The sequence below is a fragment of the Maniola jurtina genome, chromosome 26 (assembly GCF_905333055.1).
Source record: "Maniola jurtina chromosome 26, ilManJurt1.1, whole genome shotgun sequence".
Lineage (NCBI taxonomy): Eukaryota > Metazoa > Arthropoda > Insecta > Lepidoptera > Nymphalidae > Maniola > Maniola jurtina.
This window is the reverse complement of record NC_060054.1, coordinates 2,653,352-2,671,207: the sequence shown is the minus strand read 5'-3', so window position 1 is coordinate 2,671,207 and position 17,856 is coordinate 2,653,352. Positions and strand designations below refer to the sequence as shown.

The window sequence follows — 17,856 nt, the reverse complement described above, 5'->3', positions numbered from 1 at the left end:
ATGTATTTTATTCTGTCATCGAAATAAAGAAAATTAGGAGCTTAAACATGTGGCTTTCCTTCATCATAATATTATTATCGCTACAGGTTTCTGTCGCTGAACGTGATATGATTCCTGTTTTCGTGATCGACTATGAAAAAGTGCTGACCGAACTACTAAACGAAGCGAATCCGTTTATGAAAATGAAGTCTACCGAATTTTCAAAAATCATCGAACAGGCTATAGAGCGAGCAAAAGTAGTCATACTATTCGTTGAAGAAACATTTTGTACTGAAGACATAAGTATTAAAGACAAAAAAGGCTCCCCTTTCTACCACTTGGGTCAAGCGTTGAAAGAAAATAGAGTGAAATACCTCCCAACGGTTTCTCAAGCATTTAAGACACTGAAAAGTCATTTACAGCCGTTAGCCAGCTATGCGTTTTATTTGAGCGATTCCAATTCAAAACTACAGATATATGATCAAAAATTGCGTCACTTTTACATTTATTTTAAAGATAGGGAGAATGAAACTCGGGTGTCTGCGTTAAGGCGACACGATTTGCTAATGAAAGAAGTCTATTTTGTCGTTCGTGAGATCGCGGCTGGTCCGGTTGTAGCGTTTTACACGGGCAAGGTGAATCCGGTTGTTGTTGAAAGGTTGACGTTTGTGCCCATCGAGACGCCGAAGGTTAGGCTGCATCCAGGGGTGACGATTTCTAGTGCTGGAGCACTTTTTAGGTTTATTGGTTAGTAAGCGTCTTTGTTGTGAAAGTCCTTGAGTGGAGACCGCGTTTAAGCAAGCGTAGTGTGGGACGCCCTCCAGCACGATGGACCGACGATATAAAGCGGCTGGCGGGAAGTGGCTGGATGAGGAAGGCTGAGGACCGCGTGTGGTGGCGCTCTATAGGGAAGGCCTATGTCCAGCAGTGGATGTCCACAGGCTGATGATGATGATGATGTCTTTTTCATTTTATCCCGTTGCTGCATACTTAACTCATCTCATTACCAGATTACGAGGTACTGATGATGGGTCTCCTCTCAGAATGCGAAGGGTTTAGACCGTAGTCCACCACGCTGGGCAATGCAGCTGACTTTGTAAGGCGTGTGAAATAGCAGAATAGATGTTGTCGTATATTGTGTTAAATTCAAAAGAACTAGAACTCAGAGCTGCAAAGTTAATGAAAAAAAATGTGCGCGGGAAGTTGTTATTTTTTGAAAATGAGTCAGCCGAAGCTCTATAGGGTTCCGTACCTTACCTTAAAAGGAAAAAAGGAACCCTTATAGGATCACTTCAATGCCTGTCTGTCTGTCCGTCTGTGGTGTCTATCAAGAAAACCTATAGGGTATGTTTCCCGTTGACCTAGAATCATGAAAGGCAGGTTGGTAGGTCTTTAGCACAAGTAAAGGAAAAAATCCGAAAACCGTGAATTTGAGGTTACATCACAGAAAAAAATTAGACAACAAATAATAATTAGAATTTTCAATTTTCAAAGTAAGATAACTATAGGTACTAATTTTTATTTATTTTTATGCATAATAGTTTTTGATTTATCGTACAAAATGTCAGAAAAATACCCGAGTACTTCACCCTCGGTGCGCGAGCCTGACTCGCACTTGGCCGGTTTTTTTGTACCTACTTTATATTTCTCGGATCACGTGACCAAGTGAGCCTAGTAATAATTAATTAACCCCCGACCCAAAAAGAGGGGTGTTATAAGTTTGACGTGTGTATCTGTGTATCTGTCTGTGGCATCGTAGCTCCTAAACCAATGAACCGATTTTAATTTAGTTTTTTTCTTTGAAAGATGGCTTGATCGAGAGTGTTTTTAGCTATAATCCAAAAAAATCGGTTCAGCCGTTTGAAAGTTATCAGCTCTTTTCTAGTTATTACTGTAACCTTCACTTGTCGGTGGTGTTATTAATTTTTAATTTACACTTGTTTGCCAGAACCTAGAGCTGTAAAGCCAGTTTAAAAAATGTTTTTTTTTTTCAGATGTCTACACGACAACAGGCACGCGTAGTTCCATGTTCAGCCAGATCCCGCTGGTAGCCGAGGAGTCTTGGCAGGAGCATGGCCTGACCACCCGCATGGCGTATACCGATTTCGAGCTGGAGTTCAACTTTGACTTCAAGGACGATGGGTGGACTATTGGTACTTTCTGGACTATTGATACTTTCTGGACTATTTGTATTTTCTCGACTATTGGTACTTTGGACTATTGGTACTTTCGGGACTATTAGTACTTTCTGGAGATTTGGTACTTTCTGGACTATTGGTACTTTCGGGACTTGGTTCTTTCTGGATTATTGGTACTTTCGGGACTATTGGTACTTTCTGAACTATTGGTCCTTTCTGGAGTATTGGTACTTTGTGAACTATTGGTATTTTCTGGACTATTGGTACTTTTTGGACTATTGGTACTTTCTGAACTATTGCTACTTTCTCGACTATTGGTACTTTCTGGAGTATTGGTAACTACTTTCGGGATTATTGGTTCTTTCTCGACAATTGATACTTTCTGGAGTATTGGTACTTTCGGGATTATTGGTTTTTTCTGGACTATTGGTACTTTCTGGACTATTGAAAGCAATAATTAAATATTTTTTATCAGTTTTTGCCCGTCACTTCGTCCTCGTGGACTACACAAAAAAAACCCCTTACGGGTTGAATTTTCAAAAATCCTTTCGTTAACGGATGTCCACGTCATAATAGCTATCTGCATGCCAAACAGCCCGATCCGTCCAGTAGCTGTGCGTTGGTAGATTAGTCCGTCAGTCAAACACTCACTCACCTTTTCCTTTTATTTTATTTAGACTAGCTTAAGCCCGCGAATTCGTTCGCGTGGATTACACAAATTTAAAACCCTTATTTTAACCCCTTAGAAGTTGAATTTTCAAAAATCCTTTCTTAGTCTACGTCATAATAGCTATCTACTCAGCCCGATCCATCCGATAGTTTGAGCTGTGCGTTGATAGGTCATTCAATCAGACAGTCAGTTTTTTTTATAATTATTTTTTTATTCACTATAGGTAAGCGCTTGACCACAATCACACCTGATGGAAAGTGATGATGTGGTCTAAGATGTCAGTCAGTCATTCAGTCAGTCAGTCAGCTTTTCCTTTTATATATACAGAAAACGTAGCTCTCCTGGAATGGGGCGAGGAGGTGGGTCGCACAGACATGCGCGCGGGCGCTCCGTGGAACTGGTCGTATGTCTGCAGCGAGCCGCTGGTGCTGGTCAACATGAGAGACGGCAGTGCGGTCACCATCTCACACTACCAAGTGAGTTCTTGCTTATATTCCAACGACTTCGTCCTAACACAACGACATCGTGAGGAAACAGGAATGCCTCAGAGTTCTCCACAATGTTCTTAAAAGGTGCATAAGACGGGTCTGCCTGCGAAATTCTTTAATTTGCGTGAAAGAGTAATAAACGCTTAACGCACATACATACACTCGAACTTTCGCCTTTACAATAGTAGTGTGATTATGATAGTGTTCTTAGGCCTCATTCGCACGAGAGCTTTTTTTAACATCGTTAAAAAGCGTTCAAATAGAACAAATGCATTCCCAAGTATCTGTGCACACGTCAACGCTTTTTTAACCGACTTCCAAAAAGGAGGAGGTTCTCAATTCGTCGGAATCTTTTTTTTTTTTTCTATGTATGTTCCCCGATTACTCAAAGACTCCTGGACCGATTTGAAATTTTTTTTTGTTTGAAAGGGTATATTGTGCAGGTTCAAGTCCCATATAAATTTAGTGAAGATCTGATGAATATCTTCGGAGATGGAGAACAGAACTCCTCAATGGATAGGAGCAAATTGCTCGCGATCAGTGTAATAGCTTAGTAAACAGTAGGGTTTTAACTGGGCATAGCATATTATACTACAGTGGGGCCACAAAAAATTGTGAAATAAAAAAATTTCAAAAGAAAAATAAAACCGACTTCAAAACCACAAACACTAAAAAGTAAAAAATAACTTTTGTTTAGCTACACTTGTAATGACCTAGGTATGAAGTCGGGCGAGCTTCACTCAATGGATTTCTAATATTGTTTTAATATGCTCGCTCGACTTCATACCTAGGCACATTACAAGTGTAGCTAAACAAAAGCTATTTTTTACTTTTTAGTGTTTGTGGTTTTGAAGTCGGTTTTATTTTTCTTTTGAAATTTTTCTTTAACGCGCACTTTGCGTTTTCAGCGCAACGTTGGGTTCACGACGCTCGTGCGAATTATAGGGCTTAGGTACCTTAAATAAATACGTAATTTTCTAACGGTTTAAGTTTAAGGTGAGTTTTCCAGAAATACTCAGATTCGAATTCTGCCAGTTCCGCAATTCTCGATATGCATTCAAAAATTATTATCTAAGCAGTCCATTAAATTGTTAACTTCCAGATCCAGCCGTTCAACTTCAAAGAACACATAATCGGCCGAAACGCTAACTCCTCGAACGAAGCGCGTTGCTTTGGGCCTGCGGTGAACTGCGGGCCTTACTTCAGCGCACAGATCCTCGCGGGGCTGATGGTGACGTGCTTGTGCGTGGGCATCTTGACGTACGGCGTCGCGTCCATGTACAGCATACACGCCAACACCAGATACGACGACTCGCAGGGGAAGCCGCTGGTCATATAGTCGCTGAAGGGGGTGGCCACTAGGCGTTTTTCTTATCACTAGTAATAATGTATGGTGGCCACTGGGTGTTTTTAGGGTTCCGTACCGCAAAACAAAAAAACGGAACCCTTATAGGATCACTTTGTTGTCTGTCTGTCTGTCCGTCCGTCCATCGTGTATGTCAAGAAAACCTATAGGGTATTTTCCGTTGACCTAGAATCATAAAATTTGCCAGGTAAGGTAGGTCTTATAGCACAAGTACAGGAATAAATCTGAAAACCGCGAATTTGTGGTTACATCATTTAAAAAAAATTAAAAATGTGTTTCAATTTTCAAAGTAAGATAACTATACCATGTGGGATATCATATGACCTGTACATTCTAAAACAGATTTTTATTTATTTCTATGCATAATAGTTTTTGATTTATCGTGCAAAATGTTGGAAAAAATACCCGAGTACAGAACCCTCAGTGTGCGAGTCTGACTCGCACTTGGCCGATTTTTTCTTATTATAAGTTACCTATTATTAAGTTTGGTGGTCACTGGGAGTTTTTTCTTATCATTAACTCTAGTGTTCCACTCTGTTGTTCCACTGGACAGGTGTTTTTTGGTTGGTCATATTCGCGGAAGGGGGTGGCCACTAGGTGTATTCTTGATGGGCCATTAGGAGCGAGATTATTTTTTTTATTTTATTTTTATTTTTATTATTCAATTGTAATCAACAGCGTTATACAACATAATTATATTATAATAAATCTAAGTTAAAATTAAGGCCACATGAGATTACGGTCTACTTAAAATTAATTAACAGAGTATACAATAATATAAAGAAAAATAATAAAAACAAAGAGATGTACAAAAATTAAAACTGTGTGTGTGTGTGTGTGTGTGTGTGTGTGTGTGTGTGTGTGTGTGTGTGTGTGTGTGTGTGTGTGTGTGTGTGTGTGTGTGTGTGTGTGTGTGTGTGTGTGTGTGTGTGTGTGTTTGTGTGTGTGGGTGTGCGTGAATGTGTGCATGTTTAGATGTTAACTATTTTTTTTTTGCGAAGATGGAATTCCTTTTTTAATTTATTAATTGCTGCCAGCGTTAGGCCAAAATGACTTTTGAGAAAAGAGAGTTTTCTTTTCATACCATTATCTATTTTAAATTCTAAGACATTTTTCAATTGCTTCTAGCATTTCCTTTATAAAGCGGACATACATTTTGGTCACTTGTTACTGAAGGAGGTGGCCACTATGTGTTTTTTCATAGCAGTAATATTATTATGTTTGGTGGCCACTAGGTGATTCTCATATCGTTTAAAGTTATATTTCATTACTTGGTGGCCACTGTTTTGTTCTACTAATAAGTAATATGTACTACGTTTAACATATACCACGTATATAATCACACTAATATTATAAAGGCGAAAGTTTGTATGTGTGTGTGTGTGTGTATGTTTGTTACTCTTTCATGCAAAAATTACTAGACGGATTTGGCTGAAATTTGGAATGAAGATAGATAATATCCTGGATTAGCACATAGGCTACTTTTTATCCCAGAAAATCTAACAGTTCCCACGGGATTTCGAAAAACCTAAATCCACGCGGGCGAAGTCGCAGGCATCGGCTAGTAAGTATATAATACTAGCTGACGCCCGCGACTTCGTCCAGTGGTTTTTGCGTAAAGGAGTAACAAACATACACACACACACACATACAAACTTTCTCCTTTATAATATTAGTGTGATAAGCTGAAATACCTAGTTTAGAGTTTAATTTGTTTTAGTTTGTAATTTTGATTGTTAGATTCTACTAAGACAGCATCCCGATGCCTGGTTTTTATGTTATTTTATGCCCCGATGCCTGATTTTTTTGTTATTTTATTAGGTAGGTATATTAAGTGTAGACGTACCTACGTGGATCGATTTTTAATTTTATAAGTGAAATAAATAAGTAGATAGGTATAATTATTATTGTCGATTTTAATTAGTTCAGGTTTTCACAATAAATGAGTAAGAACGGAGAATTATGGTTTTTTTGTAAGTGGTTTTTAATTTCCCATTTTTGTGAAATATGTGAAATACTCAAAGTATCTTACTTAAACGCACCTACCTATTATACTTACTAATAAGTTATAACGTAGAATTGAAATAAAATTCAACATAATTCAGATATATTATAATTTATTAAATCCATAGATACTAAATACATAAGTACATATTGTAAATACAAAAGTGTGTCTGTCTGTCTACTAGCTTTTCACGGCCCAAAAGTTTAACCGATTTTGATGAAATTTGGTACGGAGCTTATACAGGGTGTTTGGTAATTATTGTATAATGACGACACGTACCCATGCTACTTTGATCTGATAAACGCAATGCTGAAATATAATGACGAAATAAATTATAAAAATTTCCATACAAAATTAAAAAAAAAAAAATATGTCAAAGTTTTCATGACCCTAACGTGCCCTAACTCACTGAGATCGTTGGCCATCTTTAGATAAGCCGAGGCCAACGATCTCAGCGAGTTAGGGCACATTAGAGCCATGAAAACTTGGTCATAAAAAAAAATTTGTATGGAAATTTTTATAATTTTATTTCGTCATTTTACTTCAGCATTGTATTTATCAGATCAAAGTAGCATGGGTACGTGTCGTCATTATATACTAATTACCAAACATCCTGATATATCACGCGTTAACAAAACCACACGTTAAATCGAAACTGCACATATTAATTTATTTAACAACAACCAACGATTCAGCATAGACTTCCCCATTGAAATTCTCTCCCCTGCAGCCATAATACCCAGCGTCAGTGCCCTGCACATTTTTAATAATCAAATCAGCAACTGTAACGTTGCCTTGACTAGTCTGTTCGATATGAAATTTCGATATGTCATGAAATTAAAAATAGAAAATGAAAATCTGCAGAAATTAATTGAAAATAAAGGCAAATATGCACAGTTCACAGAAACTCTATCAAAAAGTCCTACAAAAAGTATGTATAAATGTTTTTCAACACCTCAACGTCGGAGGTATAATATATTGACTGCAAATTTAAGAACACCATTCAACATGTCACCTACTTTTATGGAAAATTATGATGCACAAGTACAACAAAATAAGCTATCTACTAATAAAAGTTATGAAAACAGCAAGTTTGTACCTGACTTAGCAACAGTACTTACCAACCCAACCAATGATACGATTCCACTAAAGACGAACACAGACCAGTGCAATGAAAGTCAAAGTGCAAAACAAAACCGCAAAATAAGGATTTTGGGTGATGACCAATTATTAGGACTATCGGTGAGACTAAGAAATACTAGACAGAAAATTAAGAACGACATTTATAATATTTCATCGCTTATAAAACCTAATGCACAGTGTAAGCAAATATTAAATAGTTGTGATAATTTGATAAATGACTTGGGGGAGAGTGATGTGCTCATACTTGGGGTGGGTTCAAATGACAAAAATCCCTTTTTGGTTATTTCAGAATTGTGTAACGCATTGACGAAGTTGAAAAAATATAAAGTTTTTGTAGTAGGTGTAGCTTGTAATCCATATCTTAATGAAAATTTTTTGAACTATAATATTCGACAGCTACTTAAAAATTTTGACAATTGCTATTTTATTGCTCCTTCTGATTGCAATACTTCTTCAAGAATACATGATATTAAGAGGGACTTTCTGTCGTGGCTATGTTTTAAAATAAATGTTGAAATTGACTATTTGCATTACAAAAAAAATTTTATTGACCAACCATTGACTCAAGTATATATTAATCATTGCAATAAAACCAATTCACTAGTAAAAGGTACCAAAATATCTTGTATTTCTTATAAGAAAGGCACAATCCCGTTTTATTTTAATAAGATTAATGAAAGGAACAAAGGTGAGATAGAAGGCAAAATAAGCATTACACCCAAAACCACCAGCTTGAAAAATGATACTTTAACTCCTTCCCAAATAAATAAAAATCATAGTCCAAATACGTCACAGTTTTTTCGTCCCTAATGACTATGAAGTCAAATTAACAGTCTTTCATCAAAATATAGCTGGTTTACTGTCAAAACGTGACTATATTGATTTTGCATTAAGTGATATTAAAAAAGATACTGGTGATATTGATGTGCTATGCTTTACAGAAACATTCTTAAAAAAAGGAACAGAATCAAATATTAAAATTACTAATTATAAACTAGCTAGTTCATTTTCACGCACTATGGAAAAAAGAGGAGGCTCTTGCATTCTCTTAAGAAATAATATTAATTTTATGCCCGTCTCTGTAACAAATTCCAAAAGTTATGAATTTGAAAGTTGCGCGGTTGAACTTATTGACTATAATTTAATTATTATTTGTATATATAGAACACCTACAGCATCAGCTCATATTTTTATACAAGAACTTAATAAATTACTAAAAAAAATTACTAGAGGCATAAAAAAACAAATAATTGTGTGCGGTGACTGGAATATGGATATAATGAAACAAACTAAATACTCAAAAGAATTATTGTCCATTTTAGCGAATTATAACTTAGTTAATCACATTACCACACCAACTAGAAAATTGACATGTATTGATTTAATAGCCAGTAATTTATTATCAGTTGTAGCGAAACAATTTTGTTTAGGCCTCTCTGACCACGAACATGCACAGGTTATAACTGCATCAGTTAGGGTTAAGGGCAAGAAACGTAACGTAAATGATTTTTGGTATGAAAAGAGGAGAGATCTGGGTAGTGAAAATATTAAAAAATTCATAGAAGCCATGTCATCTTTAACTTTTAACGAAATTTACGAGGAACAGGATACAGAAAAAGCATTTAATAAATTTTATGAATTAGTTATTCTTTTTTACGACTTATGCTTCCCAATTGTTACAGTGAGAATATCAAATAAAGCCATTAAACATAAATGGATGACAAGGACCATTAAACGGTGTTGTATACAAAAACGTTGTCTCTATCTAAAATATCACCTTTCAAAGTCTAAACTGTTAAAAAATATGAATAAAGTTAAATATCGTAATTATTCTTCGATATTGAAAAAATGTATAGTGTACGCTCAGCGAATAGTTAACCACAGTAAGCTTCAAAAATCTAAAAATATATGTAAATCTGCTTGGCAAATAATTAAGGATAATTTCAACTATAAAAATAATAATAATAACAATTTATCAGAGATCAAATATAACAATAATACATACACGAAACCAAAAATTATATGTGAAAAATTCAATGACTTTTATATAAATTTAACAAATGGTTCTAATAAATCAAATAAAGGTAATCATAATGTTGAAATACCATTTAATTCTAAAACTATATTTTTGTCTCCTGTTAATCCCCACGATATTTATAAAATCATAAAATCATTAAAGAATACGGCATCTACCGGATATGACAATATCAGCACTAGGGTGTTGAAGGACGCTGCTCTGGTACTAGCTTCTCCGTTATGCCACATTGTAAATTTGACACTTGTCCAAGGGCATTATCCTACACGACTGAAATTCTCAATAGTCAAACCACTTTTCAAAAAGGGAGATAAAAAGGACATAAGTAACTATAGACCAGTCACTTTAGTGCCTATATTATCTAAAATTTTAGAAAGAGTCATGTTTAATAAGTTGCATAGCTTCCTTTCCTCTTGTAATATTTTAAAACCCGAACAGTTCGGGTTCAGAAAGAATAGTTCAACAACTCTAGCGTGCTTTGAATTAGTTAAAAAAGTAACAGAAAGTCTTAATGCAGGTGTAGCTCCGATAGCAATTTACCTTGATATGAGTAAAGCATTTGACTATGTCGACCATGATATTTTACTCAATAAATTAGAACGCTACGGAATACGAGGACAAGCCCAAGATTGGTTTAAATCATATTTAAAGGATAGAAAACAATGTGTTGAAATCTGTAGTTTTGTGGGAAATAATAAAACATTATTTCGTTCATGCTACAGGGAAAATATCTTCGGAGTACCGCAGGGTAGTGTACTAGGGCCGTTACTTTTCCTTCTTTATATAAACGATCTCCCTGACATTATAAAACACGAATGCATACTTTTCGCTGACGATACTACCCTATTAATTAAATCTAAACAACGTCACAATATAAAGAGTGAAGTACAAGGCGCACTAATGGATGTGGTAGACTGGCTTAATATAAATAATTTAAAAGTAAATATATCTAAGACTAATATAATGCAATTTCAAACATATAAAACTAAAACACAAAACCTTGATATTAAATTTAATGATGTGAGAATTGAAGAAGTAGATGACATTGTTTTTTTGGGAATTACTATAGATAAGTATTGTAATTGGAAGGCACATATTCAGAATTTATGCACAAAATTACATAAGTATGTCTATGCTTTGGGTCGTATTCGACAAATAGTTTCAGTTGAGGCATCACTGTTGGCCTACCATGGATATGCCTCATCTTTGTTAAGATATGGAATAATACTTTGGGGAAATTCCACCAATGCACTAGAAGCTTTTAAGGCGCAAAAACGTTGTGTTAGGTCTATTTGTAATGCTGATTTTACTGACAGTTGTAAGCCTTTATTCAAAAAACTTAAAATATTGCCTCTCCCATGTTTATATATTTATGAAGTTTGCATATTTGTCCGTAAATATCCCCAATACTTTAAACTAAAGACAGAAATAAAACCGAGCAGTAGACATAAAAATAAAATTTGTATACCAGCACAACGATTGGCTTTATATACAAAGAATGTGTACTGTGCGGCAATACGTATCCATAACCATCTACCGTCACACAGTTATGCAATGAGCCTTACTTCTTTTAGATGTTATTTATTTAAATTTTTATTAAACAAAGGTTATTATGATGTTAATGAATTTTTGAATGACAAATTTTAAATAGTGAATGCAATAATTAATAATAATTTGACATGTTTGTTACATTAATTAAATTCAATAAATTTTGCACGCCATGCTTGGCAGAATATGCGGTTCCACATAATATTTAAGACCAATGTACTTGTATATTATACCATATTCTAGCAAATAAACACTTCTTATTCTTATTCTTATTCTTATGAACTCTGTCACTTTTTGCCAAATCTTTTGTGTTGTGGGTCCAAGACACTTTGGGTAATGGGACGCCTGCAATTTGACAGTGGACGGTTATATCCTTGCCTGGTTGAACTGTTAACGTCTGCTCGGGTTGTTTTGTGAATTCAGGCGCACCTGTTGACAAAAGAAACGTATAAACTTCACTGTATGCTGTAACTATGTATTATAGAAGCAGGCGTTATTTTGCGGAAGTCCATGATATACAAGGAACCAAAAGCTTAATTTGCTATAATCCGCCAAACCAAAGAAATATGCGCCGAGCCTATATAAGTACATAATATAGTGAAACATAGAAAACACTAGTGAAACATAGATAGTGTCACTCACTGACAATAGTAAGATGCATGATATATAGCCAGAGTAAACTGTAATATGACTTTACCATTGAATGCCGACATTGTTGACCTTTAAACACGTGTCAGTCCCCTGGTTTCCTTGATGAAAGTCACAACAGTAATGTGCATGGTGCGATGCTGCAGAATGCCTACCTGATCTACTGGACCCCTGGCCTTAATGGCCAACCCCTCTATTTTTAATGAACCCCGACTCAAAAAGAGGGGTGTTATAAGTTTGAGGTGTGTATCTGGTTTGTGGCATCGTAGCTCCTAAACTAATGCACCGATTTTAATTTAGTTTTTTTTTTGTTTGAAAAGTAGCTTGATCGAGAGTGTTCTTGGCTATAATCCAAGAAAATCGGTTCAGCCGTTTGAAAGTTATCAGCTCTTTTCTAGTTACTTACCTTCACTTGTCGGAGGTTCATTTATACTTGTTTATGAGTAGAAAGTCACTCACTGACAACATTGAGATGCATGGAGTGATGCCGCGGAGTGCCGACCTCGTTGTCAACTATGCAGGTGTAATTCCCCTGGTCCTCCAACCACGTCTCCTTGATGAGCAGCCTTTTGCCGGAGGTCCTGTTGTAGCGGGTCACGCGGTCCTTGGGCTCGTTGTTCACGTTTTTACCGTCTTTGTACCAGTCCGGGTATGCCAGGGGACTGTGAAATAAAAAAAAAAAATTATTTGCGCCTATTTTGGCGATAAGTAGGTGTTATTTGTATTGATCACATCACACTTCACACTTAAAATTATAAAGATGAAAGTGTGTGTGTATGTATGTGTGTGTATGTATGTGTGTATGTTTGTCAAACCTCCTTATCACGCAAAAACTACTAAACGGATTTGGCTGAAATTTGGATGGAGGTAAATAATATCCTGGATTACCACCTAGGCCACGATTCAAATGGCTAATATTATTTAAAAAAAAATGTGTGGCTAGGAGACTACCTCGAGTGAATTTGCATTTAAAACACTTGGTTTTACAGATTTTTATTTTAGTCTCCCTCTGATATTCAGAGCGATTATTGAATATTTTCAGCGTTTTGATCGTGGAACTGGATAATTAGATGTTGCGATGGCAATCGTGATGGTTAAATTATTTATCCATTTAGTTTTTTTTTAGGTTACAACTCTCAGACAACTTCTACGCGTTGGAACTGTTTTTTTCGCGTAGGTTTTGGGAGGACATTTCGGATTCCGGAGGATTAATTAAACAATTAATCTTATCGAACGCTCACTCTCTCTCTCTCACACACACGCCCGCACACCGCGCGCACACACACAAACACACACATTCTTATTTAATGTTTTAACTTACTCACATAAATTGTAAATTTTTAAGAGAAAATCTGTAATTGGCGATATTTGTGTAATTAGCTTTAAATGGAATTTATTAGAATAAGTGCGCCGTAGATTTTCATGTAATAAAGAAAATAAAAAAATAAAAATAATACCTGCTTTTCTGCGACGCCTATATTTTGTTATGGATTATTCGATTGGTGTGGCGAGACAACTAATTACTTAGTAACGGCCCGTTCACACATGGGAGTCCGTTTTTAACCCCCGACCCAAAAAGAGGGGTGTTATAAGTTTGACGTGTGTATCTGTGTATTTGTGTATCTGTCTGTGGCATCGTAGCGCCTAAACGAATGAACCGATTTTAATTTAGTTTTTTTTGTTTGAAAGGTGGCTTGATCGAGAGTGTTCTTAGCTATAATCCAAAAAAATTGGTTCAGCCGTTTAAAAGTTATCAGCTATTTTAGTAAAACGTAGACATGTGTGAACCGGCCGTAAGTATGACTATAGAATAGCAGTGTTATTTAGAAGTCAATAAGTCCCCAAGTCATAAAAACATCGTTAAATCAAATACTTATTAATAGCTAACTACGTAAGTTAGCTTAACGATTTCAAGTCGTAAAATTAATCCTTATCTTGTACTTGTAAAATACTTGTAGTAACAAGTAAAAGAGGGGTGTTATAAGTTTGACGTGTGTATCTGTGTATCTGTCTGTGGCATCGTAGCTCCTAAATTAATGAACCGATTTTAATTTAGTTTTTTTTTTTGTTTAAAAGGTGGCTTGATCGAGAGTGTTCTTAGCTGTAATTCAAGAAAATCGGTTCAGCCGTTTGAAAGTTATCAGCTCTTTTCTAGTTACTGTAACCTTCACTTGTCGGGGGTGTTATAAATTTTTAATTTACACTTGTACTATATGTTTACAAATTCTTAAAATATTCTAAACAGATCTACAGTATAGATATTATCACTCTTGACACACGATTTCAAAAGCACTTTTAAAACTTAAAAAAAAACTTTTTTCTCGCAAACGGATCCCTGAATTGAAAAATAGTTTACACGCACCCGTAATATTTTTGAAAAGACTTATCCAAGTACACCCCCACACTTAACGTCTTGGTTAGTTACCTATCGAAGAACAATTAGTGTAAATTAAAAATTTGTAACACCCCCGACAAGTGAAGGTTACAGTAACCAGAAAACAGCTGATAACTTTCAAACGGCTGAACCGATTTTCTTCAATTATAGCTAAGAATACTCTCGATCAAGCCACCTTTTAAACAAAACAAACTAAATTAAAATCGGTTCATTAGTTCAGGAGCTACGATGCCACAGACAGATACACAGATACACACGTCAAACTTATAACACCCCTCTTTTTGGGTCGGGGGTTGAAAATAGTTGCAATACTCACGTGCCACCATAAATGCAGTAGATCATAGTAACCGACCCGACCACAGCAGTGAAATCATTCGACACATATTGGGGGTACACTTCATTGTCTTGTGGTCCACTGCTGGGCACCACATCTTCCAAAACATGTTCAGCCAGCACCACATCCCCATCAGAAGCTGGGATTCTTGCTACACATACATATTTAAAACTTTCACTCGTATCCTCTTTAGTTACATTCGAGAAATATAAGTCGCCTTCTGGAGACAGAGTTATGCGTCTATCCAAGATATTCCTGGACGCACTTGGATCAGATATGGATTGGTATAACCACACGATTTCCGGTTTTGGATAGGAATTAGGTATTTTACAGTCCAGTTTATACATTTTTCCTTCTACGGGCCTATGTCTTTGTAATTCGACGGTAGGGTTGTCGATGTACATTCGTCGTAAATTGACTCGTGTGCTGGCTATGCCATATTTGGATTCGGCTAAGCATTGGTATTTGCCTTCGTCTTTTTTGGATGGGTTTTTGAAAATTAGTTTTCCATCGTTGTCTTGTTGAATGATGTCGGTGTTCGGAGTGAGAGGTTGGCCGTTTTTAAGCCATTTGTAACTGCAAATAAATAAACATACTTATTAATTTTGTCTAAATAAGTGTAGTATAAAAAGATAAGTTTTGATTTTTCTCAAACGCCTTGCCCAAACCCGAAAGCTGAAATTTTGTGTAGATCTCTTTATAATGTAGAATGTAGATAAAAAATAAGGTCAGATTCTTATAAATTTCCACAGGAGAGGATAATTATAAGAGTATTTTATCTTTTTGACGTGCGAAGTCGAGGGTTTTCTCTAGTATCGTATATTTTACACTACAGGATGCCCGCGACTCCGTATGCGTGGATTTAGGTTACTAAAGATCCCGTGGGAACCAGCATTTTCCAGTACCAAATTTCGCCAGAATCGGTTAAACTGTTGGGCCGTGAAAAGGTGGCAGACAGACAGACACACACACACTTTCGCATTTATAATATTAAGTATGGATTAGGTTTTTTCCCGGCCGGGACGTATAGTCCGCATGTATAATTTAAAAAAAAAACATAGAAACTTTTGATTTTCCCATGATAAAAAGTAGCCTAGAGCACTCCTTGCATAGGGATAATCTTCGACGTGCCTATGAAAGTCAAAATCTATTCAATTATTTTGGAGATTTCACGAAAACAGGCAGAAAAAAATTAATGTTACACGTACGGGTTTTGATAACGTGTAAAGCATCATATTAGCATCAACCCATCGCCGGTTCACTACTAAGCACGAGCCTCCTCTCATTATAAGAAGGGTTTAGCTATAGTTCTACGCTGGCCAAGTGTGAATTGGCAGATTTCTCACACTTTGGAGAAGATTTTATAGTTATTATTAAAGCACGTGATACTGAAGATGTAAAATTAACATACCTCACTCCACCCTCTTTTCCTTCTGTGGCACACTCAACAACCAATTCCTTGTTATCCCTAAACAGGATTTCAGATGGTAGTTGTTTCAAGATTGGTAAGTTGTTTACGGGCTGTGATGCACCTATAAAATCAAAAAAAAATATTAGGTACCTTACTTAGGTAGTTAGGTGCACGATAACCAAACAATCAAACAAGCACCAAAATATTTTTTGAGCCTCAATAGCTCAGCGGTTGAGGAGCGGACTGAATTCCGAAAGGTCGGCGGTTCAAACCCCACCCGTTGCACTATTGTCGTACCTCCTCCTAACACAGCTTTGCGCTTAGTTGGAGGGGAAAGGGGAATGTTAGTCATGACTAGCATGGCTAATAATCTTTCTTTTTTTTTAAATATTCACCCTTTCGTAGTCGAGTTAAAAATGTTCACTTGTGAAAGGTGACAACCCTAATGAAATTTGTAAAAGGAACGTTAAACATTCTTTAAAAATCACTTAGAGATAAAAATGCAAATTAATAAATTAATATATAAGTATATATATATTGTTTATTTTCATTTGATTTTCCTGAATGAATGAAATTAAAATCAAATGAAAATAAACAAAATCTGCGTCTTCTCATGCCAATATGGTGCCAATGACCACCCAACAGACAGGGGAGCCAACATAACGCCATAGGTACTATTCGATGTAACGCACTATACCTATTATTCGATTTTTTTTTTAAATGAAATATGTAATAATTTTAAATTCAGAACAATTTTTTTTTGAACTTACCTAGCACAGCACAGGCACCCAATAAAATGAAACTAATTCGCATCATGTTTGCAACTTCGCACTGAAAAAACAAATGGAGTTTTTATTTAAAAAAATACACTATAAAGTATAAACGTTATGTAAACAATTTAGATTTTTCATGGTATCGATCGCTATGAATTTTAAAAGAGTTTATAGTTTAACATTAATAACATTACAAAAAAAAAATACTGAGAAATCATTACATTTAAAGTTGAACTTTACAATGTAATTAACTTTTATATTTAATATTTTATAAAAATTCAATTATTTTTTAGCTTTATGATTTTTTTACATTTAATATTTAAAAAATAATGTAAAGTAAAATTTAAAAAAAGAAAAAAAAATTAAAATGCCAATGAACGCACCGGATGTTGAAATGGCTAGAAAGTAACTTGTAACTGAATGATGATCTATTCAAGTTTATATAACCGGGGAAATGTGTCATCTTCTAATTATTACTAACTAGTAATTACATGAAAAAGTACCTAGTACTTGTTAGTACTTATGTATAAATTTACGCTAAAATATGCAATATATAAAAAAACTATAAGAACGTCTGTTTGTAGGGTACGATTTTTCTTGGTCGCGATAGTTTATGTTTTAAATTCAGATAGATACAAGTTAGCCCTTGACTGCAGTCTCACATGTTGGTAAGTGATGATGCAGTTTAAGATAACTTTAAGATTGAATTGGAGGATTATTTAGTAAATTTTTTATTTACAATTTTTTCGATAGTGTCTACATTCAAGGAAATCAAAAGCTGCATTGTAATATGGGCCTTTGTGTGTGTGTGTGGTGTCTTCTCGACAAACTACCGTTTATCGGGGTACGGGCCTCGAGGCCGAGCCTCCTTGCCCGGGCGTGTCCTCACAGGTTCCTTTTAGCTACCTGGATTGTTAATTTCA

The 17,856-nt window shown here is 35.6% G+C and overlaps 2 protein-coding genes across 2 annotated transcripts; one reads left to right on the top strand and one right to left on the bottom strand.

Annotated features, from left to right (window-relative positions):
- The first annotated feature begins 34 nt into the window (after positions 1-34).
- Positions 35-4,729, top strand: LOC123878751. The gene is made up of 4 exons (XM_045926053.1): positions 35-726; positions 1,974-2,132; positions 3,115-3,263; positions 4,378-4,729. The coding sequence occupies exons 1-4, from the start codon at positions 48-50 to the stop codon at positions 4,612-4,614; spliced, it is 1,224 nt and encodes a 407-aa protein (XP_045782009.1). The 5' UTR covers positions 35-47; the 3' UTR covers positions 4,615-4,729.
- A 2,561-nt stretch (positions 4,730-7,290) lies between these two features.
- On the bottom strand, positions 7,291-17,417 carry LOC123878749 (hemolin-like). Its single transcript, XM_045926050.1, has 7 exons — positions 17,317-17,417; positions 16,931-16,991; positions 16,161-16,281; positions 14,732-15,325; positions 12,480-12,682; positions 11,649-11,801; positions 7,291-7,458 (listed from the first exon to the last, which is right to left on the bottom strand). The coding sequence occupies exons 2-7, from the start codon at positions 16,974-16,976 to the stop codon at positions 7,316-7,318; spliced, it is 1,260 nt and encodes a 419-aa protein (XP_045782006.1). The 5' UTR covers positions 16,977-16,991; positions 17,317-17,417; the 3' UTR covers positions 7,291-7,315.
- Between the last annotated feature and the right edge of the window lie 439 nt (positions 17,418-17,856).

Coding starts and splice junctions, on each gene's coding strand:
- LOC123878751 (XM_045926053.1), top strand. CDS start 48: ATGTGGCTTTCCTTCATCATAATATTATTATCGCTACAGGTTTCTGTC. Junction 727..1,973: donor AGCACTTTTTAGGTTTATTG/GTTAGTAAGCGT, acceptor TTTTTTTTTCAG/ATGTCTACACGACAACAGGC. Junction 3,264..4,377: donor TCACCATCTCACACTACCAA/GTGAGTTCTTGC, acceptor GTTAACTTCCAG/ATCCAGCCGTTCAACTTCAA.
- LOC123878749 (XM_045926050.1), bottom strand. CDS start 16,976: ATGATGCGAATTAGTTTCATTTTATTGGGTGCCTGTGCTGTGCTAG. Junction 11,802..12,479: donor CATGCATCTCAATGTTGTCA/GTGAGTGACTTT, acceptor TTTTGTCAACAG/GTGCGCCTGAATTCACAAAA. Junction 7,459..11,648: donor AAAAAGTGACAGAGTTCATA/AGAATAAGAATA, acceptor CGAAATTTCATA/TCGAACAGACTAGTCAAGGC.